At 38.2% G+C, this 26,612-nt stretch overlaps 1 protein-coding gene across 8 annotated transcripts; it reads left to right on the plus strand.

Moving 5' to 3' along the window:
* The first annotated feature begins 567 nt into the window (after nucleotides 1-567).
* TANGO2 (transport and golgi organization 2 homolog) lies at nucleotides 568-24,787 on the plus strand. 8 transcript variants are annotated; one of them, XM_030460474.1, is made up of 11 exons: nucleotides 568-771; nucleotides 3,063-3,190; nucleotides 8,105-8,172; nucleotides 8,352-8,473; nucleotides 9,998-10,086; nucleotides 11,567-11,686; nucleotides 12,570-12,684; nucleotides 19,054-19,124; nucleotides 19,361-19,514; nucleotides 21,983-22,087; nucleotides 22,539-24,787. In XM_030460474.1, the coding sequence occupies exons 4-11, from the start codon at nucleotides 8,418-8,420 to the stop codon at nucleotides 22,657-22,659; spliced, it is 831 nt and encodes a 276-aa protein (XP_030316334.1). In that variant the 5' UTR covers nucleotides 568-771; nucleotides 3,063-3,190; nucleotides 8,105-8,172; nucleotides 8,352-8,417; the 3' UTR covers nucleotides 22,660-24,787. The 8 variants fall into 8 exon arrangements, with proteins under 8 accessions (XP_030316334.1, XP_030316333.1, XP_030316332.1 ...); XM_030460473.1 differs by lacking the exon at nucleotides 8,105-8,172 and having other exon boundaries at nucleotides 568-816; XM_030460472.1 differs by lacking the exon at nucleotides 8,105-8,172.
* The last annotated feature ends 1,825 nt before the right edge of the window (nucleotides 24,788-26,612 follow it).

Consider the following 26,612-nt stretch of genomic DNA (forward strand, 5'->3'; position numbering starts at 1 on the left):
AACACGATCCTCCCCGCGGCCCCAAAGCCGCTCCAAACAAAATGGTCCAAGGGAAGCGTTGAAAAATGCGCGTCCTTCCTAAACTATTCATGAAAATAACCGCACGTGAAGCCGCTCCGGCCCAGCGTCCCTGAGGAGAGGCCCAGAGGGAGAGTGGAAGGCATTTCCCCCTCATCCCGTGTCGGTACCGTCTTTCCAACTCTTTGATATATCTTTAATTTTTTTTTTTTTTTTAAGCGGGGCGTTATTGTTCCTCAGCATTCACACCTGCATAGGAAGTACTCGAGAAAGGGATGAAGCACACTCGTCCGCCCCATTGCCTCAGCGGCCAGCGGGCCGGGAACGGCAGCACGACCGCGACCCACACTCTCCGCCGACCCCTGCCTCACGCTGCCCGCCTGCCGCCGGCACACAAACCGGAGCGCTGCTCCCGCGCTGCGAATTTTCCTATTGGGCAGTTCCTCTGCCATCGCGCATAGCAACCGAAGCCTGATTGGTGCCTTTCCGGCCCGCCCCGCTCTCTGGTTGGCCCCTCCGCCGGGCATTGGCTGCCGGGACTGTCCGTCCCTCCGCCGGGGCCTCGGGCAGCGAACGGCGGGAGAAGCGGACAGGGCCCGGCCAGAGACGCTCCCGGGGCCAGAGCAGCAAGGACGGGGCGGTCCGCACGGCAAAGAACGGGGCGCAGGGTATGGCACTGGCACCCACCGCCTAAGGGAGCGGTGGACGGGGGATGTGCTGTCGGCGGGACCATTATGTCACCTCACCGGATGGGTACGCGGAACCGCGCTAAGCGGGCAGGACACCACAGGCTTTTCGGTGCTTGGGAAACGAAATGGTTCTCAGAGCTGCAGGCCGGGAGGTGCCGGTCCCAGCTGGTGTGTGAAGCGCTGTGGCGGGAGGCTGGGCAGGTGCAATGCAGCCAGGTCCTGCTGGCACGTGATCCCGCAGGATTTGTCTAATTTGACCTTTTCGCCATTTTTAGGGGTCTGCGAGCTGCGATCGAGTCCCCTCTCTCAGCCTTCCCTTCGAATAGCTCGGGCTTCCTAAACCTCAATTTTATGTGGTTTTTACCTACCCCCTTCATTATTTTATGTTCCCCCTTTGAACTATTTCTAATTGTTTTTCCCAAGCTGTGGATGCCACAAATGATGCGGTGTTCCAACACGACTCAGCAGTGCCTGTGACAAAGGCAGTATCACTCCCCTGTCCCCCCCTCTATATTCTGTGTTTTTACACTTAAGGATTACATCACTTCATCACTGTATTACCCCAAGAGGTCACATTGAAACGTTTGCATATGGTAACAGCTAAATAATTTTCTGAAGTACTTCTTGCCAAGCTAATCCCCATCCCTGCATTTTTATTTCCAGCTGCATTTGCCTCACATTTGCTGACATTAAAAATGTGGTTTATGGGACTGGGATGACTTAACTGGGCACATCAGATGATTCCAGCTAGCAAGTCAGTCATGTGAATATGCAGTGAACAATTGATAGAGATTGAATAAGATCAAAACAAGAACTGATCTCTAGAAAACTGCCAAGTTGCTGGTGTCTGCTCTCTAGCAATTACTTTTTGAGAGCTCTCAGGGAAAAGCTATTTAATCCATAAAATACTTTGTTGGAATGCATGTTGTATGGAATGGGTAGTTAAAGACAACAAAGTTTTTAAACTAATGCCTAGATTATTTAGATTTTAGTTTTTCGACTGAGGACAATTTTTTTACAAGCCTTTCACAAAGTTTGTACTTGTTTTTCAGCTGATAGCCAGTACCTCTCTCCTCACTGAAGATACTTTAGGTGGATAAAGAATCCCTGCCCACTTGGGATCAAACTATTCCAGTCTGACAAACAATGGGAGCTATACACAGATCTCCCTAGGACAGAGTCTAAAAGGGACAACAATAACCGAGCTGTTTTAGGCAGAACAAAAAGCTGACACAGGAAACAGAAGAGTCTAAATGGCCACCGAATCTCATATTCACAGGTTCTTGCAGCAGACTTTTGTGAAGCCTTAAGAATTGTTCTGAAATTACTTTGAAGTTAAACTGATTTCCCATATGCATGAAAACTACTGAAAAAAAAAAATCTAACACCATTAAGTTTTAAACCTATGAATTGTTTGTCTTTCCATAGACATAATTTCTACTGAAAATACACTGAAAATTTTTGTTGGGTATCAGGCACAGAAGTTAAAACATCTGGTCACAGTGATGAATCTATACTTTGAGAAGTAGTCACAGTAAAGAACAATAAATTACATATAATGTGCATGCATATTACCAATTTTAACATAATGCAGACTAAGAGTCTTATAATTTTCTACTTATTCAACAGATGACTGTTTCAAATAACAGCTCTATACCTAAAAGCATAAATATATTTTTTAGCTCTATATGTATCAAGGTTGATAGATGTAGGTAATAACTGTAAAATGCTGTGTTTCAAAAACAGTACAACAAATAGGATCATGTACTCACCTAGCAGTTCTCATCAGGAGATCTCAAAAGACCTTGCGAAGGTCACTGCAACAATCCCATTGTTGACGATGGAGAAAGAAAGAATTGAGATGAACTTGCTCAGTGTCATAAGACCAGGGGTAAAGCTATCAATTGACTTTGTTTTTTCTGCCTCTAGGCTGAATGGAATTGCCTTGCAAACTATGTAACATACTTGTATGCCCTGGGAGTTCTTTTCATTAGTGTTCCATGCCTTGTGTATACTTGCATGTTAACGTAGAAGATCAGTCAAGGCTTTTCTTGTCTTAACTTAGAGGCTTCACCATAAAGCATTTTTAATTTACAGACTCCACTGAAAGCCTCTATTGCTACCTGTGGGTGAAAAAAGAATAAATTAGAAATAAAGTTTGAAATATTTGCAAAGAAACCATGAGTAAGTTAATATTTCAGTATGAAAGGACAAAAAGGTGGTAAAGATCCAATCACAGCCCAAGTCTAAAGATGTAGGTAAAATTACTGCATGTTTAATTACTAGTTCTGATCATGCTGTGGTTAATAACAAGCCAGATCTGACTTTGTTACCTTTGTTTTCCTCAATCCTCAGGAAAGCTGTCCTGCCCTGAATTCATACCACTGCAAGCTCAGGGCTCAGAGCCCCCGAGGCCTCTGTGGAAGCAGCCTCTCCTGAAGGCAGTCACACCAAGTCCCACAGTCACCTTACTCTAGAAATGGGTAAGTAGGTACATCCAAACTAAGACTGTAATCGTCAAAGTACTGGTTGTATCAGCCCTCAGAGGCCTGAGCCCTTTGAAGCTCAGATCAGGCATTTAATGTTATTATTTCATACCTTGAAACAAAATACACTGGAAACAGGCAGAGGCAGCCAGGCTGCAGCCCATGTACTATACAGACGGCTTCTGCAGTCCCCTGTTGCAGGCATGGATAAAGGGCTGTGTAGAAGGTGCTGTTACTCTAATACCCAGCACCGCCTCACCAAAAGCGCCAGGTCAGGCCCTGCTGAGGCGGGGGCAGCCGGAGGCCGCAACCCCTCACAGCGTCCTGAGGGAAAAGGCGGGAGAGGCGGTGCCCGCCGGGCACCTGCGTGCGAGCAGCCAATGGCAGCGTGAGGAGGAGAGGCGGGCGATCCGTTACCCAATAGCGCGGCGGGGCGGGGCGCTTGGAGCCAATAGGGGCGGGCACTGTTTTGAACTTGCTGCGCAACCGGAACCGGGCGCTGGGGATGTGCTGGGGTCTGCGGTGCGCCGGGTGAGTGCGGGGCCGCCGCCGGGGTCGTCGTGCATCCGGACCCCTTTTAGTTCGGGGGGTTATGGCGGAGTCTTCTCGGGACGACTTCTCTGCTGGTTTCGCGTTGGGGTGGGGGCCGGGCTCAGAATTGGTCTCGAGTCGCCTCAGCTGTCACGAGTGGAGAGGCCGAGACCGCGGCGCTGCCTGGCCGGAGCTGATGGGCTCCGGTATGCGGGGCGGTTGTGTGTGTGCCTCAGGCAAAGGCGGGAGGGTGGCCACAGCCGGGGCCCCCCCCTCCCTCGCCACAGGCGGGGCCCCCCGCGGTACAGCCGGGCCCAGCCCCGCGTCCACCGCAGCTGCCGCCCCCCAGCCCTTATCGCCGAGAGAAGCGTCGCTCCGGAGCGGCTGTGGCGCAGGAAAGTTCGTGTCCTAAATTTATCCCAGCAGCAGCTCCCGGCGTATTTTAAAGTCTTGAACCAGTGCTTGCTGTCTTTGGCTATGGGATGGCGTGGCAAGAAGTGGTCAGTGAAAGTCGCTGAAAATTATTGATATACTGCTATTGAAACTGGGTTGTTTGGTTTGTTGTTGTTTTGGCTGGTTTGTTGTTTTTTTGTGGGTTTTGTTGTTGTTTTTTTTAAAGAGATTCTTCTGTGACTCTGTGAGGCCAACAGGGCACAGGCTGCTCCGAGATGCAGTTGGTTACTAGCTCACTCTCCTCTATATATTGTGCTGGTTTTAAAATTGAAAATATAAACAGAAACAGAGTTATTTGTCAAGCTTCCCATAATTCTTCTCAGCAGTCTGACTTAATTGAGCCTGGCTACACAGAGAATCAAGTATCTCATGCCTAACTGAAACCAGTTTGCTGTGTATTTCCATTTTCAATACTCAGTTAATATTTTAAACAAAATAGCTTGAGAGTAGGTGAGTATTTTTCCCTGCAGGTGTTTTGCTATGTTCAGCAATGCTTCAGTGCAGTTATTCACTGTTCTTGGGCACATTTTAGAGTCAGTGATAGGATATTTACTGTCAATCACAGCAACTATATTCTTGAAATTGGTAACAACCAGGCATACAGCATAGTTGCAGAAAAGCAGGTAGGCCTGGTCACTGATGTTGCTCTTCTGAGAGCAATTCCAAGTGAACCTGCTAAATGCTGATGGTGAGCAGTAAAATTATTCTTATCAGCATGCTTTTTTAAAAGAGCATGTTAAAGTTAGAATTAAATAAATAACTTTGATAGCAGCAGGACTAACATAATTTTGTCATTCTTGCCTCAAGTCTCCTAGAAGCATTATTTGAACCAAAGCAGTAAGCTTGATTGTAGCTTGTAGGTTTCCTGTGTTGCTATTGATGAGGTGAGAATAAAACCACAAGTAAGTGGTGATTACAACCCTTCCATCACAGGAAATTGCAGTTAAAAATATCAGTCAGATATCTGATTAGGTCAGAGGTCCATACAGACTTGTATTCTTTCTCTGGGAAGGTCTAGGGGAACATCTCTAGGGAAGAATGAGCAAGTATATATGATTCTTCTGGTAAGTGCATCCTCCATCCCCTTGTAATATAGGCTGTTATGAATACAAAATGGAAAGTAGATTTTCTTACCCCCAGAAAAATGGTTCCTAGCTGTTTTGTTGCCGAAGAAAAACCTGAAAATTGTGAAAAAGCTAAAAAAGTCTTTTGCCAGACTCCTTCCTCCTTTTAGGCAAAGACTCTGGATTTGCAGGACTGTGGCAAAGGACAGTTGATAGCACTCTTGAAGAACTGAGGGAAAGGCTGTCTTACTGCATCCCTTGTATGGTGTGCTGAAAGGTGTTGTTCACTGGTCTTTTTTTCTCTTGGGAGTTGTACAGGGAAGTTAATCTAGTAAGATGCCAGACAGAAACTTAGGGAGCTGAAAATTAGCAATTAAGCTTGGGAATGTACTTTGCATATGATTTTCTGTGTTTTCATAAGGGTTCTACTTTGCATAGCTTCAAAAGAAGCAGTAGAATAGTCTTGGACTCTGTTGGCCACAACTTACTGTGGGTACATAAAACTATCAGAATGCAGTGACTAATGATCTTTTAGCTGTCTCCGAGACTGTACCTAAACAACAGTTTTGGATCAGTTGAGAAGCAATTGAGATCCCTGTGGTAACTGTCAGATGTTATTTATGATGCTTCATTTGCAAAAACAAAATATATAACAAATGGCTTCATTTTTCAAAGACAGCTCCTGGGAGTTCTTAAGTGTAAAATGGTTTTAATGCCAAATTGTTAACTGATTGCTTCTAATCAAGCAAATGATGGTAGAACCCTGTGAAAAGCACATACACAATCTATCATGTTTTGGTCTCTCAGTAGTCCCTCTAAGCACTACCTTATGCTGGCACAAATCCACTCAGGCTTTTCAGAGCATTAAAATGAGCAAAACAACACACTGTGCTGTCTAACAGGAACAGTAGCAGAGAATAAGAATGCTTGTTACTTTAATGTCATTTCCAAATCAGCAGTGCCATTTGGAGCAGAATGCTTAATTACAGTATGTTTGTAATTGTCAAATTGCTTTGTGTGTATTAGGCATAAGTTAGCAAACTAGAAACATATTGCAGAAATAGTAGATTGTTGCTTTCATTTTATCCTTGATAACTGTTGTTTTATTGACTAGGAAGAATCAAACCAGATTTTATAAAAGCTCATTTTTTGGAGAGCAGTGGGTCTTTGCTGTCTCTCTACCTTACAGTGAGTTTTTGATCAAGCTTTGGACTTGCTGTTAACATCAGGTTGCAAGTGTGGAAGCCAGTGCTGACCTAATCTTTTTCATCTTCTCTTTTCCTTGGTCTGTGGGTGACTCAAGCTGAATGATGAGAAGGTTATGAGTTGAGCACATCTGGTTTGCAATGGCAGCCCTGTGCAGTTTGCTTCTTTCACCCCCATAGTTGCAGTACCTTCTTTTATGTCAATATGAGCTTGAAAGTGTGACACCTGTATGATTTTTTTAGTAAAATATTTTTGTACTTACCATGCCTATGACAGCCTCTCATGTTTTTTTTCCTCTGCATTTCTGTTTATTGTCTCAAATGTCACAGTGTCCAAATTTTGAGTCTGGCTTTAAATTCTGAATTAAAGCTGTATTGTAAGGCTAACATCCAGCCCTGGGTATAAGAACACAACAGGTGTGGCAAATGCAATGCCAGCTTTGATCAAAGAAGATTCCATTGGTTGCCTCCTTTGCTGATGAAGCGTTACTGCTATTTTAAGGGGTAATTGCTTTAACTGGCTTAAACACATCTGTCAGAATAATAAAAAAGGTTGAACTGTTTATATAGGACCTAAACATTTATGTTTGTTTCAAGGCCGGCAGGTGGAGCCCAAGATAATAACGTTTAGATACCTGGAGTAACTAAAAGCACAGGTGTAACTTAAATGTAGTAACATCAAGCAGAGTTGATGGGGTGATGGAGAGATGCTTCATTCAAAAGCAGTAGTACCAAATAACAATGAATATGGATTCTAGAAAGGCATCAAAGTGTTGAAAACATTTGTTCCTCTAGGTAATTGTGGTGGGTGTTAGAAATATATTGTGCTGCTGTTTTCTGACTGGTAGTTTTTGTGTATGGTATATGTGACCAGTGATTCAGCATAAATAACTGGACTGAATTCAGTATTTGAAAGGAACTCAATAAATCAGCTAATGGAGCCTGAAATCTGTTTAATAAAATAGTCTTATGAGTGATTAATTGTTTGTATGTTTTTATTGAGTAATCTATTTAATTATCTTGCAAGACACCTAATGAATACTGGGAGCCATATCTCCATAGTCAGCAAGAATAATCAGTGACAGTTGACATTAAAATTATTTTTTATATCCTTGCTTTCATAAAGGGCACTTCATTGCACTTTGACAAAAGAAAAAAATTGTGTTACTTACCATATTCATGATGATGTACTACCTCCTAACTGTGGATTTGAAGGGGATCCCTTTTGCACTAAGAGTATTGTGTCTGAAGTAGTCTGGCATGGGTTAGTATTTATAAATATTTATAAATGTCAAGCTTGATGCTCATACTGAGGGAAAAGTGAAAGCACAAAATAAGTATATTTGAAAAATATTATATGGCAACACAAAATATTTGAAAGCTGTTGTGGGGTTTGGAAATAGAAAGCACATTTGTCATGCCATCTGAGCATGGCCAGAATTTTAAATATACCACAAGTGCTGGAAACTGTTCATCACATGAATGCTCTGATCCAGTGTATTTTTGTTTGTATCTGATGCTTTTTCCTGATGGCAAAAAATAATGCTCTCACCTGGACTTTAATGATAGTTTGGCCTAAAGCGTACTTTATTTACCCATCTTTTTTTTCCAGCTTTTGCAACAGTTTGAGTCTTTTATTTTCTCCCTTATTCTTACAGAAGCCTTTTTGCCTTCCTTCAGACAGGGGAAACAAAGTAGTGGTACTTAATGAATAACAAGCAGAAATGTATGTAATACTTTCATGTATTGCTAGTGCTATAGTCTGTCAGTATTTTCATGGTGTTTGTTTTTTTTCTAAAAACCTGAGTTAGCCAAGCATAACTTTGGTTTTTTGATTTTTTTGTTTTTGTTTGCTTGCTTGCTTTTTATTTACAGTATAATAGATAATCTTTGTTTATTTTGTAGCCTATTACAGAATGACTTTGCACTAAGCCATTGTGGAAGAAACAAGATCCAAACATCAGTTCTCCAATGTGCATCCTGCTCTTCAAATTTGACCCCCGACCAGCTTCAAAAAATGCATACAGGTAAAGGTAGTCCTGGCTAAAAGAAATTTGTTTCTGTAATTTTTAAAACACAATTAATACAACTTTCTCACTTTCAGTCAGGTTAGCCTAGATTTTTCTTTCCAGTGTTCCAGTGCCAGTGCTGCTAATGAAATTACTGTAGAATGCATTCAATAAGGTATTTGTGTGTAAGAGAGTACACCAAACATGTTGATTTGTTGTAATAATTTCTGCTGGATAAAATGCACAGAGAAACATTTTTTGCTTTTCAAAGACCAAGATCTGAGGCTGTTCTAAACTCTTTTGAAGTTGTCTGGATGTACTGACTCTTTAAATCTTACCTGCTTTACATTCACAGCCTGACTGGCTTGAACTGTTGTCATCATTGAATATCACTGATCTGCATTGCTGCTAAACTGGGAGCTTTTGAGGAAGACCTAACCTGCCTTCTGTGTCTGCTGCTTCTTAAATATCATATTGAACTTGGTCTTTAAAGTCTGTAGGTGCCATTTATGATAATTATCAAATTACAGAATAGAGGCAGCCGGACGTGGCTAGTGGAATTTTCTGTCATTGCATTTCTTAATAATGTCTGGTGTTTTTAGTGTCTGTTAGGTTTGGTTTGGGTTTTAATTTCCAAATTTTAAATGACAGGTGAAAAACTGCACACTTTTTGCCAGGAGAGCACTTGGTCCTGTCAAGTGTTGTGTTTATTTCTAAATACAACTAATGGCTTTCATCCAGCAGCATTTTTCAGTTGCACAGGATTTTTCATAACCTCTTGCTACCTGCTAATTGTGTAGCCTCCAGGGCTGCTTGTAGTTTCTCTGTTACAAAGGAGTCACTTGTTAATGATTCAACCACCAAACGACAAAAATCAGGAGAAAACCCCAGCAAAATACCTCCTGGTTGTTACAAAACTCTACTCCTTTTTCTCTTCACTTCTCTGCCTCCTTGAGTATGTTGTTATTTTTTCAAATGAATTTCAGTGAGACTGGACTTTTGAGATCATCACAAATTTATGCCTGTTCTGGCTACTTACAGACAAAAGTATCAAACTTCTGTCTTGGAATCACATAAACAGGTGTCTAGTTGTGAAAGTTAGACTGAAAAATACTGCGACTATATGACCCTAAGTAATGATACAGTAAAAACATACATGCATGCTTCAGACTATTTTAATAAGTAAATCTGTGTTTTACCTTAAAATTTCCTTTAAGTTGTAATTTCCCATGTTGAGGAATCTTAGGATTGCTCATGTGATCTTAATCTCTTGTATTTTAAATATTATTCTTGGAAAATAATAGCTTCCTCACTCACACAACAAGGTGGACCTGCTGAATGTCTCAAGAAAATGAGAGAGAATGTAGCTGTCAGGTGTAATTTGACCTTTACATTGAGTGATAAAGGTGAGATGGGAGGAGAATGGACTGTTTCATATTCAAAATGAACTAATGCTGTGGCAAGAATTGTATTCTATTCCTGTCTCTACTATGAAGTCCCTATTTGTAAGTAATAGCATCTTTTCCCTCCTGTGTTCTACAGGCTTATTCTAGCAGCTAATAGAGATGAATTTTACCACAGGCCATCCAAATCAGCAGATTTTTGGGACAGCAGCAATGAGATCCTTAGTGGTATGTATGACTTGTTGGTTTGAGTGGTTTTCATGCAATTTATAAGGGCTTTATGGTCTGGATTTTTTTGTTATTGAAGTGGTGGCATTGCATTTCTAATGAGGAATGCAGCAATAGGGAATTCTTTGAAATTGAAAGATGAGTTGTGCTATTATTACCTTATTTGTGTTTTAATATCTTATGGGTTTGTTTTTCAAGTCTTATGTTCTTTAACTGATTTCAATCTGAGCAGTGCTGTGGACATATTACCAGATTAATTTGTCCACTGCAAATTATTACTTGAGCTTTGTCAGATACACTGAAAGACATCTCAAAATAGGAAATAGGTGGAATTTGTTATTCCACAGATTCATTGTCTGTAACAGTGAAATGAAATTAAAACAAGCCTCAAGAAAGTGAAAACTTTCTCATTTCTTATCAGCTAGTGATTTATTGACTATGGAATATTTTTAGTTATTAAACCATTGATTTAGCTTTTGTGTCTACATTTTGTTCAAGTGAGAATATAGACTCTCATCTATCCCTTTGTAGGGATTGATAGATTTGATTTGTGAATTTTGACTTTGCAAATACTGTTTTTTTTCATGCTATTGTCACTGTCATTGGCAGGGAGGTCAGGAGTATTTTGCACTTAAAGCAGTTCCAGAAAACAGCAGTTGCTTCATGATATAATCACTGGCCATTAGTCAGTAAAGCTGTATATTTTCCCCTAGTGTGCCTTTCAGTTAACAGGTAACTGTAGTAAAAGTACTGTGTAAAGATGTTGTGACTGAACTCAGTATTGAAGTTCTGGATACTGAAGAAATAAAGGAGTTTCTGAACAAGGATCTGAACCTATTGTTTTGATCTTCTAATGAAAGTTCTCTTATGACATGATGATTCAGAACTACAAGGTTTCTAAGAATATGCATATTACACTGCACTAGTTTTTTCCCTTTCCCCTTAAATGCTCACTGCTTCATATGAGCTAATTAGAAATAGGCAGTGGTTTGGGTTTTTTTTTATCTTTCATTGCTTTTCAAGAGGTTTGGTTGCGAGCTTCACTTTGGGTCCCCTTCAATGTAAATCACTGCTACTACCAGAGACCAAGATTTTTATCCATTACCAGTTTTTTTTCCTCTGGTTACTGGTGAAGTTAAACTTGCAAATACCATCAATCTTCTGATGTTTGATTTTGGCTAATAAGCATTCTGATTCTACTTAAAGATTGATATGTATTTTATCATATAGGCAAAAGTTCTATGTTTAATTTTCTCATTATCTCTTTACTGTTACTGCAGTAGCTTGGAAAATACTTGGTAGTGCAGACTTAGAGGGTAGGTAATCTAAATGAGATTACCTTGCTTGTCCTGAAAGCCAGACATGTACCTATTGCATTTTGTCAAGCCTGAGCAAGGCTCAGGATTTGCTATAAGTAAATATTATTTAAGCTTGATTTTTAAAAAATAAATATAATAGACTAACTCTTACTTACTCTTAGGTCTGGATATGGAGGAAGGAAAAGAAGGTGGGACATGGCTGGGAATCAGTAAGAAAGGCAAGATGGCAGCCCTGACAAACTATATGCAGCCAAAGATTGATAAAGAGGCAAAAGGAAGAGGTATGAAGCAGCTGAAAAAAAAGAATAAAGTGGACAAACAAGCCTCTGTCTCCCAATAAAATAGTGATGATTACAATTTTTTTTTTTAACACAGCTTAATGGACAGAGAAAATGGTTATGTGCTGTCAACTGAGTTTGTGAACTGCTGAGTTTGAGCACTGGTGTAGGGAGCTTTACTTGGATAATGATATTCTAATGAAGTAGGCAAAAGTCAGGCAAGATGTAGTTTCTAGAGCCTGAATTTACATGCAGACAAGAAATACAGCACCCACTGTCTTCTCTTGACAGTAATGGTAATAAACAGTCAGAAAAAGTAGACAAGTATTGAGCTAGATTTAAATCACAATAGACTGTTTTTCAGTGTTTATGTTCTTCAAACAAGTAAGTCAGGGAAACAATGCAACTTTGATTATGCTGGAGGTTAATCTAAAAGATTATTGTAGTCCATTCTCCCCTACACACTGGTAAATCAGAGAAACATGTTATACAGAGAAACATGTTATACAGAGAAACAAATGAAACATGTAATTTACAGTTCATTTTAGGGTCATGTATCAGGGAAATGCAGCAAGATAAGAGAATTTGGCAATATGGGAGGAGAGGAAAGGCATCTAGAATAGTAAGTACAAATTCTGTAGAAATTTTGACTGACATCTATTGAGTTTTTCAGAGTAAAAGTCAAACTCTTAATGTGAATGCAGTACAAAATTGTATGACTTTCAAACCCTGTCTGGTTGATTAGGTTGTTAGGGGCTTTTTTTTTTTTTTTAATCTGTTACACCCTGTTGTGAGCAGAAATCTTGTGTCTTGCTGTTTGCTTTACCAAGCCTGTCAGGATAGTGAGTTCACATACACAGTTGCTCTATGTACTTCTCTTTCTTAGGTGCTCTTGTAACAAACTTCTTGACTGCAGATCTGGACAGCTACTCTTACTTGAAGAAAATTTCAGTAGAAGGGCATCTTTACAATGGATTTAATTTATTAGCAGCTGATTTGAAGTAAGTCTACAAAACATCACAGTTCAAATGTCAACTGGAGACAATAACAGTGATGTATTTATACTTCTTAGCACAGAAATCTGTCACAAAATAAACCTAGACCTCTTCTTTTTTTGCTAAGGATCATGTAAGGTCCTGATGCTACTCGAGACATAATTTTGTTTATTTTTTATATTTTTCAATCCATTGAGATAGTCCTCAATGGAGGACTATCTTGTGTTCTAATCATTATTGTTGCCTGCAAAACTTCCTGTGACTCTTTCCCTAATAGTCCATAGTCAGTCATTACCATGGAGGTTCTGTGCCTTGTGTTTTGGAGCAAAGAAAATTTTGGCTCTGTAATTTCTCAAGTTTTTTTCTCTGGGAAGTGGCATGCTGTGGCAGGATGGGAACAACCAAATGCTTTCAAACTATTATTCCTATCAGAGTGACTGCATCACTAATATTTGCTAAAACATTAAAATAAATTGGCAGATAACAAATACCTTAACATCAAGTTTCTGTAACTGAAAAAAGGACCTTTGATGCATGACTATAATCGATGTGGTTGGCACAGTACTTTCCACTGCATATGAATCTGTGTGCACACAAGTATATAATATGCTGATTTTTTTTTTTTTTTTTGCATTATGCTGATTCAGAAAAAAAATCCAGGGCTTAGTCATCTCCAGGATATGTGTCAGTTCCCAGCTAGGTGCATACTTTGTGACCACAAGCAGGCATAACTTGCCAGAAGCATGCTGGTGCTTTGGCACACTTTCTGCAGAAGCATTAATCTTTTTAGACCCTGCACCATCAGGTTCTCTTCTCCCACTCAGATTTTATGTATGCTTCTGGGAAAGAAGATCATAGTGCTTACCATTGTCAGTGAAAATAATTTCAAACATCTTATCACTAACTGGCCTTGTGTTTACGTTTTTTACTTTCTGTATTAAACCACCTACTGCTGGTTGTTCAGACTCAGCAGTCATTTCTTCCCTACTCTCCCATGTACCTGCAAGCATTTTGTCTTTTTTGGTTTTGTTTTTTTTCTAAGGAATATATTTATTTCTTTATTTCAATTCTGCATGGCTATTGGTTTTCAGTTTTAATTTGCTATGATATAATGGGAAAACAAAATGAAACCCCTATAGGTAATTGAAGGCTAAAAGGATTAAATGAAGAAGCCAGATATGCCACCTAAGAATTTATCAGGACTGTGCTTCTATTTGGTATGCCTGCTTGGAAATAAGCATATAAGTTATGTTTCTAGAAGCTTAGTCTGAAAAGAGCAGAAGAAATGGTCTTATGTTTTCAAGCAAATGTGATATTCAAAGTGTGACCTGACAAGCAGTAAGTAGGTTTGAGGGGTTTTTTTTGGCCTAATTTAGGTAAATAGAATAGTCATAATGGTTGCTGGTGTAATGACAGTAAAGTTGCTTCAATTGACATAATTTGGTAAGGCAATCATTAGTGTTGGTTTTGTTTGTTTATTCCTCCATGCCAGGCTGTTAGGGAATTGTGTGGTCAATTGAATAGTCTTTTTGTGGTGATGCAGGTAATAATTCCATGCTGAATATCTCTCTGAAAGCTGTATGTGTTGATTAACTTCTGCATTTTGATGTGTCCTTAGACTTGGATACTCTCATGAAACGAAATTGTTGGCAAGCTAATGATGCAGAGCAATTTCTATAAGATATGTAAACTTGTCATCTTAGGAAATTAGAAGTACTCCTGAAAGAAATAGTGCATAAATGGAAGCTACTTCCTATATAAATAGAAGATGTTAATGTAGTTGATGCTATTTTGTTGGGCCATGTTACTGCTCAAAGAAAAGATTGAAGACTATTCCAAATATGCTCTTTTGTTTTGTAATAATGAATAGTGATTTGCTTTGCTAAGAATGGTGTGAAATGGAGGGGAAACTTAAATTGAAAGTGTAAATGAAGCAGTGCTGGAGAGTGGTGTATCTGAGCACACAATACTGCTGAATGTAAACAGCACATTTAGGGAGATTTACATTGTTTGAGTTTTCAGATATACATTTCAGGAAAATAATTTATCTTCTCTGTTTCTTATTATGATGACAGTGTGCTAGATAATACAGGTGCAATGATTTGGGGAGGAGAGCTGGAAACCACCATACCAGTTGTAAAATCTCTTATTTCCACAGCTTTGTGTGTCTCCTATTTTAAATATGCATGGGTTTTGACACTTTGAGTGTAATCTCTTTGTTCCGTGACATCTCATGATGTCCATTTAAACTCTTATTAATTTCTTTATTTTCCTACATAGTGTTCTTATTATACTTAGTGCTTTAAATTTTTTTATCCCTGCAGTTTATCATCTTACTGTACCTTCCAAGCATGAGCATCATGAATACTTACTCATTATGCTAACTGTACTTTCATGTTGAATGTATGACATCTGTCAAATGGTGTCTATTTAGAGTACTATGTGGCTGCAAAATTTGTGTTTAAGAAGGCAGTGTTGCTACTCCTACAGCTGTGATACCAGTGGGTCTGGTTAGAGAGGAAGGAGGTTATTGGAAGCTGGACTCGACTCGTCTCTAAGAAAATGACTGCCTGGGATTCAGAGCAGTTTTCCTTCTTTCTCTCATTGTGATAATACCTGAAGTAATAGTGAGAATCTTGTGTTGATGATCACAACAGCATTTTTGTCTTGGGGAAGCCTGTGTTTATGCCCACAAATCTCGTTGCTACAGTTGCTCAGACTTTTGGGCATCTCAAACTTGTGTTAGGGCTGTTGCAGCAGCATCTTGCTGATATTCCACACTGCACAGTTTATAATACAGACTGTCCTGCAGCACAAGCTGGAAGGACAGCTTCTTCTCACTCTCCCAGCAAGTTTGAGTCTCTGACAGGGTGTCAGAGCCCATTTTGTTTATGTGCAATAAGATCCCTGTGTAATGGGAATGAATCACTTCCTCCATGAGGAATAGATGAATTGTTCCTTACAAAGTAAATCTGCTGGAGGGAGCTGCAGAGAAAGGCTTTATAGGAAAAGCTTTTCTGGTTTCTCCTGTTACAGGCAGTTTTTAGTTCCTCTAGGTGCAGTGTAGTAAACTAGATCATCACTTGCATTGACTAATTTATCTCTAATAAATTTTTATGTGCTAGAATAAATTCTTCATGTTCTGATGTGGAGAGTGAGCTGTGGTTAATAATTTTTTCCTTAATGTGATGATGGATAGAACTGAGTTCCAATAGAAACTGCAGATCTCCAATACAATGGGGTTTGTGTGTGTGTGAGTTGGCATGGATAAATACAAATATATAGTATAACATATATGTTAATATTAATAAAAATACTATGTTAATAAAGTAAATGTGCTTATATATAAATGTACATAGCCTGCATATTTCTTTCTGTTTCAATATGGAAATCTACAGTTGGTTAGTTACGTAGCAACATTATTAGTAATTTAAAAAAGCAAACTGAAGGACAGTTATTTGGGAGAAGAGTTAAGAGTTGACAGTGCAGGGCCTCATAAGATTAAAATACCTGGACAATGTGACCATGTTCTAGAAATAAGGGCTTTCTCATTCAGTGTTATCAAGACAAGGCCACATGGGGGGGTTTGATTGCTCTCCTGAGGTGAGATTTAGGAGCCTTTCCAGTGAAAACTGAGATAGGGTCAGACTGCTGGTGTGGAAAGAATGTAGATGGGCAAGTTGTCATGCTGTCTAGAATATTTATTATTGCTTACATACAGAATGATGTATCTAAGAGCATTAATTTTTGTTGGTTTAGTTTCTTCTGTCAGCTGTGGCTGGAATTTAAAAGTCTGCTGGGTCCTATTGTAATCACTTTAATTATGCCTTTATTACTTCTCTAATGAAATTGATATCTCTAGTTCTAAAGCTGGGAGGAAAGAGAATCTGAGTCCAGGCCAGGAGTTTGAGGCTATTGCTCTAATCAAGCTTATGGTGATTTTTTTATTATTATTTATTTATTTTTTTTATTCTTGGCTTCTGCTTTTATGTTCAGTAATGAGTATCTGTAAACAGTAGGAAAATAATAGGCAGAGCCAAATGATAAAAGGAGTAGCTGACTGGCACACTGAACTGGATTTTGGGAGTATCCCCACTTCAGAAGCCTCACTGAGGGCTTCAGTCTTCTGACAGAAGACAGCAGCAGTGTTGCAGGGGAGTTAAGTGTAACAGAACACACACATATGGAGGAATGTGGAATGTAGAAACAATGAGATACAGATGTCCTGAATTAGTGACTCTGCAGTTTATATGTATTCCCTACCTTTTTGTTAAACTCAGAGGGATCTTGATACTGAATTCATCAGTCACAAGGATCTGAACAGATGCCAGATGATGATATTCTTTCACATAAAAAGCCATTGCTAGAGGAACTCAGTAGTGCCTGCTTATTCAGCATGTGGTCTCCTTTATGACAGGATTTGTCTTTCAGTTGTGTCCAAGGGCTTGCCTGGGCCATTTATCTACCATTCCATATAAAACTGTCTTTTGAGACCTCAGGTGATCACAGTTCCTGTGATCTGCTCTTCTCATAGACCTTCTATAGTACACACAGGTTAGACAACATGAAAAGATACTTAATGCACCAATAAAATAGTTTGGATAACTGCTGGTATCTTCACTGAGAAAAAAACATATAACAATCTTACTCATTTTTGCTTTATTTGCTAATACACAGTGCTTGTTGTACATTTAAAATTGCTACTGTAGTTTTAGGGTTTTTTAATGACCCAAGTGGTAATGTTAAAATAGGCCATTAGCAGCCAGCTTTTTTTTCCTGTTTTTAAATTTCAGTGGGCTTAGTTACTGTCTGCATCGTATTAATTCCAACTGGACTTTATTTATGCATTATATTTTTCAAAGTACTCCTTGCTTTTGAGATACAATATATATACATATAGTCTGCTCACACCAGTTTAGCAGCTTGAGGTGACCTAAAATACTTTACTTGCACATTGCTTTTTCTCTGTTCCCATTGATGGAAAATGCAGTGTGCCAGTGGGCTCTTTTAACTAAATGTGACTTCTTCTATCCTAGCATGTGACCTGGGCCAAGAAGTTGAACAGGTCTATTAATGACAGCTCAGCTCAGCACCCTCCTTTTCTAGCTGCCAAGGGATCTGTTCCAGTATTAGTACTGTGTGCCAGCTCTAGATGTACCAATCAGAACCAGGCTTGTAGGAAGGTGTCTAACCCCAGCTGCAATAGATGTGCATCATACACATAAAGCATTGCTTTTATGCTCCATATTAACTGCCCATAAAGATCATCTAAAGAATGCTGAGGAGAAGAAAGACCTGACATTGCTAAAACAGCCAACCAGTCCTAACCTAAAATTAATAAACAAGGACTTAAGGCAGTAGAGTAAACATCCCTTCAGTTTTCAGTCTGGGTCTAGACTGTGTTTGTGTGAGGCTTTGCAAGGACCATAACATCCTTTGAGCAAGAGGATTAATGTTTCCTTGTTTTCAGAGGTTTTGGATTTTGAATAACTGAACTCGGACACCCAGATCTTATGAAAGGTCCAGCAAGCCTTTGAACTCCATTCCTTTTTTTACTCCTATAAGGTCCTAGGCATCTCAAGTATGTAGCTTAGTGTTTACAGCCAAAAAAGTAAGGTCTTAACTTCTCTGGCTTAAGTTTTTTCTGTCTCCTGGAAAACCTGGTAGAATCCAATTAGGGGATGAATGTATGGGAGTCTTGGATCTGAAGTTTTACAAATGTGGATTACTGTCCAGCCAGCTTAAATGCAAAGTATCTCAGTAATTTAACTCAAGGAGCTAATGATTAGAAGAAGAATCAAAGAACAACTATGCCTTTTTTCCAGTGTAAATTTTAATTTGGAACTTTTTTGTACACCCAGGAGTGTCCAGCTATGGGAGGGAAGTTCAAATTGTAACTTGCCATAAGTGAGCATAAAAATCTGTCTGCTAGGTAGAACAGTAGTCAGCCTCTTAGAATCCAGTAGCTATTCAAAAGAGGTGATAGGGAAATGTTACTTGGTCTGATGAATTGTCCTTTTGTTTTAACATGTCCCTTTTACCCAAGTAACTAAATATCCAGTTACCCAAAGTGGTATAATTTTTTTTGTCATTAAACCCTGCTACTTTCCATGCAGTAGTTCTGGGGCTTTACTGAACTGCATTACAGGTATGTTTAAAAATTCTAATGGTGCTGTTTGACAGTGGTACAGCTAGCACAGTATTTTGAGAGGAGGAGAGTGATAGAACTCATACATTAATCTCTAGGGTCTGGTATCATAGTAACAACAATGGGATAAGCATCTTGCTGGGTTTGAAGATCACATGAAATTAGAGCATAATCAAATACAGAAGCTGATGGTCTTTCAAGAAGAAATTCCCATTTATATTTTTCAGTACCACCAAAGGAGATGTGATTTGCTACTATGGAAACAAAGGAGAACCAGAACCTGTTGTCCTAAATCCTGGTAGGTTTTGATCAGAGAGGCCTGAATATTACTCTTGGTTATTTTAAGAGAGTCACAGTGTAGCTATATTGCTCCAGTAATTTAGCTGTTTAAGAATTATCTTTCAATAACATATATAGTCCCTCAGATCGTGTGGGATAATATAATTGTAAAGCTATTTTTTATACAGTACACAAGTTAATTTTCTTTGCTTCAGAACTTATTAGGTTGTTTGGATTTTTTGTATGTATATATAGGAATATATGGACTGAGTAATTCTTTGTTGGATACACCATGGAAGAAACTTCAGTATGGGAAGCAGCTTTTCACAGAAGTGGTCAAGAGAAGTCAAGACCTTACCAAAGAAGACTTGGTGCAGGAGCTTCTTACAGTGATGAATAATCAAGAGCCGTAAGAACATGACAGACAGAGTTTAGTTAAAATGCAATATAACCAGTTTAAAAATTGCATGTAGAAGCTATTTTGATGGAAAAGAAACTTTTGCCTTATGTTAATCAACTAAAGCTGGGTAATGAAAGGCAGGATTAGTGTTCTTTCTCTCATCAGAGTCTTGACTTCCAAAGATACTGATTTTCAAGCAGCAGACAATAAATGTTATCACTGCAGTCTTGGTACTCATAGACTGTACACTGATTTCTCTGGGCCCTTTTCTTTTTATGATTTCACTTCTCTTAGTAAGGGTGATGAGTGCAAGACAAGGGATGTGCAAGTTACTTGCTGTAAGCTTTGTGGAGGCTCCTACTGCACTCAGAGTAAGTACTGGTTTACCCATGCAGGTTTGTGTTAGTAGGTGCTACCTATTGCTACCCAGAACAGACATAGAGACTGAAGAAGCAAACAATTTTTTAAGTAGAACCAGCTGCCTTCCTCAAAAGTACAATTATTTTGGGCTTAAATGGTCAAAAGAGATAAAGGAGTTTTTGTACAGGTCAGCTGTAGTCCTGTGGTCAAGAAAGTTCCCAAGAAATGAGTTTGAGTATCTCAGTGAGGTTCCTCACTCACTACTGGCTTCAACTGAGCCAGTAAGGTAGATGTTTAGAAGACAAGGAAATTGGTACTGTTTACCCTGTTCCATGTCTGCATGTTTAAAGATGGTGCTGTTGTCTAAATTAATTGCTGACTGTCCAGTAACTTCCATGTTTAGCCTGGCTTTTACCTGTCTAGGGGGTGATTTGTGTTGGAACAAAACTGTTACAGATCCAGTTTCTTAACTTTATTGGTCAATTCTGCCAACATTCATTTTTGTGGCATTTTTTAGTGGTTCGAAATAAATGTTTATTTCAAAACACCTGTATCTGAGCAATGAGTAGTAACTGGGGAGTCTGCTAAGGTGTCTTAATTACTTTTTTCATCTGATATCAGATCAAGTGATTTTTTAAAAAAATTGTTATACTTTACCTTTTTGTAGTGAAAAGACAGAATTAGAATATAGAGTATACTCCAAATTAATGTTCAGTAGAAAATCAGTATGATCCCCTCTGAAATTATCTGACTATAAAGTGGAAATATTTACTTACAGAAGGCAATATTTAAAACTAAGGCTATAATCCTTTCAAAGAGCACACTTCAAGATGAAATGATCTTTTCATAATGAATATGAACACATGGATATGCACTGGCTTTGAACTTCCTTAGATTATCTTACTGCATATTACTTTATGATCACTTTGTATGTGTTACAGGAATTAAGTGGGTACAATGGTCGGTGGTGGAGTATGAAATAGAAGCTGACAGTTCTCACGGGCTGAAGGGCCCTGCTGTGTGCCTCCTGTGTTTCAGTGGGGTATGATTCAGCCATATGGCCAGTACAGGAGTGAGCAGAGCTGAGCTGCTATATTCACACTAGAGTTACACCCACAGGTCCTCTCTCTACCACAACAAAAAAGAAAATTATTCCAGTTAAATGTAAAGGTCAGTTACCTATTACAAATTGCACAGTCTCCTCTACAGATCAGGGTAAGCTCTGAAAATGGGTTTTACTTGATCTGTCTGTTTTGTTCTGCCCTCTTCCCCAGCATTTACTGTAGAGCTGATAGGCTGCTGAATTATTTTTATTTTCTATGTACAAGTGGGGTGTTATTGTTGAAGGTGGAAGAAGCTTAAAAATCAAAGCCAAAAACCTACTGTAATAATAGCTAAATTTGCTTTGAAATATAAAATTGTAATTATAGAGCTAAGAAGCTGTATTTAGGGCTAGCATTTGACAATACATTATGGTGACAAGAATGCAAAGTCAGGGATTGTAGGGTTGCTGCAGTAACCTCTGTGGTTACTCTGATACTGGTTTAATTACAACAAATTATATGCTTTATAGTGTAATGTTTCCCTTTCAAGCTTTGAGAGGAAAATATGTCAAGAAATTTGGGCACAAACTAATTTTCTTCTGTTGCATCTTCAAGTTTTATTTTAAATATTGTTCTAGGAATATTCCAGATATTCCAAACAAGACTGGAGGAAGCAGAGAGTTCTTTCTGTGACATGCAAATAACTCCTGGAGTCTAACTGGAAAAATGTTCTTCTATGGCATGTGCCTCAAATGTTTTAATTGAAACCAGTGTACAGAAAGAGAGACAAACAGGGAAAGTGAAAAACTTGTCAATATATGAGAAAAATACTTTAAGTGAGACAAAAGTTCAAGACCCTGAAAAAATATCTATGGGAAAGAGCTTAAAAGCTGTTTTATCTTTGGTTTCCCTCATACTTCAGTTTTGAACACAATTCACTTTTGTACTTCTTGAAAAGTGATTATTTATCAACTGCTCAGTCAACACAACTTGGCTCCAGAAGGATGAATGTGTTAATATGGTAGAACTAAGTTATTTTTATTATTACTTTGCTACTTTGTTTTTTTTTTTCAGTCAATTACCAGACCCTGCCATTGAAGACCAAGGGAAAGATTACATACGTCCCATACTGAACAAGTATGCATCTATATGTGTTCGTTGCCCAGGTTATGGAACAAGGTAAAAAATTCATAGATGTGTACTGGATAAAGCTTATCTCAAATAAGAATTGTACTACTGTAAGTTTTAATTCTGTAGTAACTGCTTTAAATTTGCTCAGATATTAATCAAGTATGATTCAGTCAAGTATTTCCTTGCTCAGTAGGCTCATGTCTTAGTTTTGCTATTGATGGGTATTTTAAGCTGTTCTACCAAGAATGTGATAGAATAATGCAGTGCATCTTATGTGCCAAAAAAAGCTGTGTCGGCTTTGGCAAGTGCAACAAAGAGTCAGAGCAGTGGAGTTGACTGAAATGCCCATTTCAACTTGCCAGGATGACTTCTGCCCTGCTAGTGTGGTTATGGTGTAGTTGAGAAGACAAAAAATGTGCTAAAACCTTTAGGGATGTGGAATGGGACAAATTTATATAATGGACTCAAGTCTTAACCTTCTCCCCTTCTGTTGTTTCAGAACTAACACCGTGGTTCTCATTGATTCAGAAGGACAGGTTACTTTCACAGAGAGGAACATGATCAATGAAGATGTCAACCAGTGGAAAACAAGCACCTATGAATTCAAACTGCACACTTAACAACTTTCCATGTGAATGGTTTGTAATAAAAGCAATGAGATAACAAGCCATGAAGCTTCAGTAAATGTTTTGTGCCAGCCTCCACAAGCTAAAATTCGCAAGGAAAGCAAAAGTTTAAATAAACTGGTAGCATACTCTATCAGGATCACAACTCTGTTGGATGAAACCAAAAGAAGAAACTGTTTCTACATGAAGTAGCAACTTATAATCAGAAGAACATTTTTAAATATCACTCCACCTCCAGGACAAGGCTGTCTTTGCCCAAGGCAGCAACATTGCTTTCTTGTGGGTGCTTTTGGGTTTTGGTGGTTTTTTGTTTTGTTTTTTTAAGATATTTTAAGTAGACTCTTAAGAATGTTTTCAGAGGAGGGGAAACTGCTGCTCTTATTGTTCTACCTAAAGGTTTTGCCACATTTTGCTTTCCCTCCAGCAAGAGATTTTAAGATTGTATAGCTGATGCCAATGTGCATTAAATGAATGTATGAAATCTTTGTAGCTTTAAGTGCTTTAGTAACATTAAACTTTTCAGCAGAGCCATGGTTCAGTGATCTGTCTGCAGAGAGCAGAACAGGGGGGGATTCTTTACATTTGTTTTCCTATAGATAGAACAGCAATATATCTTATTTCTAAGCTTGATTTGAGAGTAGATGGGAAATTAAGTTCAGTCTCTGCTCAGCTTTACTCAGTAGAAACTAAAAATCTTATGGGAACAGACCTGCTTATCTTTGGGAATAAAACTGTGTGCCATCCTGTTTCCTGATAGTCTAACTGGCAATATTGTATTTCTTCTTTTCTTCCTCAGCAGGCAGGTAAGGAATAGGTGTCTTGTTTGCAAACAGGCTACATCTGAATATGCAATTCTGGCTTAATTTCTCTGTTGATGTGTCAAAATCTGGAGTGGCTGCTTATAGATTGTTAGTAGAAAAAACTAATTGTTCTAAGGTGACCTTAATGCAATCTTTAAATAGATGAAAAAGTTGGATATTTTGTATGTTTTAATGTCTGTGAATTAAAAAGCTATTTAAATGCATGCTTTTTGCAATTATTCAGTGCCAGATTCTAACTAATATGAAGATATTTTAAAACTCTATTTTTTGCTGCTACTTATGTTCTGTTTGGGCTTATTTTGAATGCTGAATATTAAGTCAGTAATGGGTCACTGCAATTTTTTCCTATATATATGCTGAATGTTTTCTTTTTACAAGCCTCTGATTATTAATTATTACACAGTAGCAAGATACTCTGACACTATTTACAAAGCTGAGCAACTGTTCCCTGTACTGAAGCTTGTGTGTTTAGGAGCATTCTTGTTAGGAGGGGTTGTGTGTGTGTGTTTGTAGTGGAGGAAGCAGTGCATTAGACTTGCCATTAAAGTGGAGTGCTGTGAAAGGCCATTCTGAGATTTCTAATTGCCAAGAGTTGCTAAAGCAGCATTTAGTCAGATATTTCCTTAGTATTTGCATATTTAAATGGCTTTTAAATACCAGAACTGCTTGCATAGCTAGTCACAGATTCTCATTCAGCACTACAGCTGACATTTTTAACCACTTCAATTTTAAGACCATCAAGACAGTCTTGTCAAGTTGTAGATGGTTTCAAACTCTGGAGCTTTCTGGGCTGTTTTTCAGATCTGTAAGAAATGGTTAGCCCTTTATTTTTTGATGGCTGTTTAAACCATATAATTGTTTGAATAAAAATGTTATTGTTACTTTCAAATGCATAGAAATAGCCTTAGCTACTTAAAATTTGAATTTAACAACTGCATATTTAAAAACAAAACTTAGTTTTGATGTCTTGCTCTTAGTGAGAGCTTGCATGTCAAACTTCTTTGTATCTTAAGAAAAAAACCCAACAGGGTATATTTGAACAAGACATTGTTTTTGAAAACATTATGTAAATGGCAAGCAAAATGCTTGCATGCCATTTCTTGCTAAAAGCATTTTAAAACCTTGTGTTTTATAGTTGTTGTGTAATAATGAAAATGTATTCTATTTTTTATGTAAAGGCAAAAGAAAAACAAGTCAGAGCTTAGATGAACCAGCAGATGATAGTATATTTTCCCTTGAATTAAAATTCTAACTCTGGGATTTGCTTATTCTGACAATTAAAATAAACAGTAAAGAACGAAAACTTCTAATGTTCTTTTATGATGTCAGGATAATAAAACTATCTTTTTTTTAACTTCTTCTGAAGCTTATGAGAGTTTTATCATTGGCTTCAGTGGGAACAGGATCAGGACTGCAATGCAGATATCAGCAAATGGTGCTTGTCCATAGAAATGATCACGTATTCATGGAATGCATAATTTACTGTGTGCTAATTATATTTGCAATTAATCCACTTGGAAAAGTAAACTGTAGTTAAAGTTAACAAAGAAAGTTGGGGTTTTTAAAGTGTTTTTTAAAATGGGGTTTTAAATATCAGTTTTAAAAAATGTAAAGGAAAACAGGAAATTCTTACATAGCATTTTACTAAGTTTGTTCATTTATATATATATATTTTATTGTGTTCTGTGTTGGTTTTTTTTAATGCTGTGCTGTTGCATGGTTATACTTACCTTATCAGGGTAAGAAACTGGGGAATATTTCTTTGAAGCTAATTATCCAGGTTTAGGGGCATTTTGCTTTGTTTTTCAGGTTACTAAACTGAATGTATTGCCTGGAATGTTCCCAGACCAAGTGTCACAGTGATTAATGCTCTGAAATGTGCTGTCATTTGAGGGGACAAGTATGTATCCCCTCCCAAAAGCAAGTGTCCTCTTATTACTACCCCTGGCAAGATTGCACTCCAAGCACAGCAACATCAGGTAGAAAACACAAAGCTTCTCAAACACTGAACAACAACAACCAACAACATTTCAAACATGTCTCTTCCTTCTGTGACCTCGAAGTACTTCGAATTTGCTTTCTTCCTTGCAGGCTGGATTGGATCCTTCAAACCTTAGTACCAGAATATGCCAAGCAATCCAATAAGGAAGAGGAACTGGCATATTCTTGCTTATAAAAAATGATGGAGCTGTGTCAGAGCCAGTTTTACCATTCTCTACATAGAGAATTCTGTAATGTATTACTAATGAGTGTGCATTTTTAAGTGTTTATAACACAAAGGTAAGATAAAGGACAAGCAAAGTTGAAGAATACTTGAAAGTGACTTCAGTTGGAGGCATTAGGTTTAACAAGTAAAACAAAATAGCCTTTGTATTCTGAATATCTTGGCAAAAATGGCACTTTCTTAAGCATGGATTTAATTTCCATCTCATTCTGTGTTTTATTATTTTCTTTCTTTGTGTCTGAACATGGTCATTCAACCTGATATTTAGTAAATCATTAAAACTGGAGTATTTGCATTTTTAAATATTTGTCTCAACAGGCAAAATGGTTTTGTTCTGTTCTTTTTTCCCCTAAAACATAAAAAATGCACATGAAGAGTTTGAGCTGGAAACAGTATTCAGTGATGTATTCTTTTGATCAAAAAAACCCCAAAACAAACAAAACCCCCCAAACCAGAACAACTACTCTGCACAGATTATAGGGCTTCCTCTGAAGCTATGTCCATTTCATAGGTACAGGATTTGAGTTTCTTTAAATTATTTTTAATAGCATAAAAATTATTACTTTATGCAGAATACCTTCTTTGACAGCTAATATGAAATCTAATTATTAAACTGTATTCTTGGCCTCTGCAATTATATTTATGTAATAGTAACAACAAAGAATTCAAAACAAATGTATAAGATTATCTGTTACATGAGCACTTAAAACTGTACTTAGTCCTCAGTTAACTTGCTCTGAATTCCTAGGGCTTCAGAACAATGTTGATAATCATTCTATGCTTAAATAGCCTTAGTAACAGTGTTCTGGAACTGAACTGTTTTTATGTAACTTTAAGAGCTTGTTTTTGTAGTCTTTGAGAAATGACAGTGCCTATGTAATGCAGAAGCTTGCCTCTGGTGA

The sequence above is a fragment of the Calypte anna genome, chromosome 15 (genome assembly GCF_003957555.1).
Source record: "Calypte anna isolate BGI_N300 chromosome 15, bCalAnn1_v1.p, whole genome shotgun sequence".
NCBI classification, from domain to species: Eukaryota; Metazoa; Chordata; class Aves; order Apodiformes; family Trochilidae; genus Calypte; species Calypte anna.

Bases quoted from the DNA above. Each gene is read 5' to 3' on its own strand.
- TANGO2 (XM_030460473.1), top strand. From the start codon at position 8,418: ATGTGCATCCTGCTCTTCAAATTTGACCCCCGACCAGCTTCAAAAAAT. The intron at 12,685-19,053 runs GTAAGTCTACAA...TATATTTTTCAG, and splicing joins TTATTAGCAGCTGATTTGAA to TACCACCAAAGGAGATGTGA. The intron at 19,515-21,982 runs GTAAGAACATGA...TTTTTTTTTCAG, and splicing joins GTGATGAATAATCAAGAGCC to TCAATTACCAGACCCTGCCA.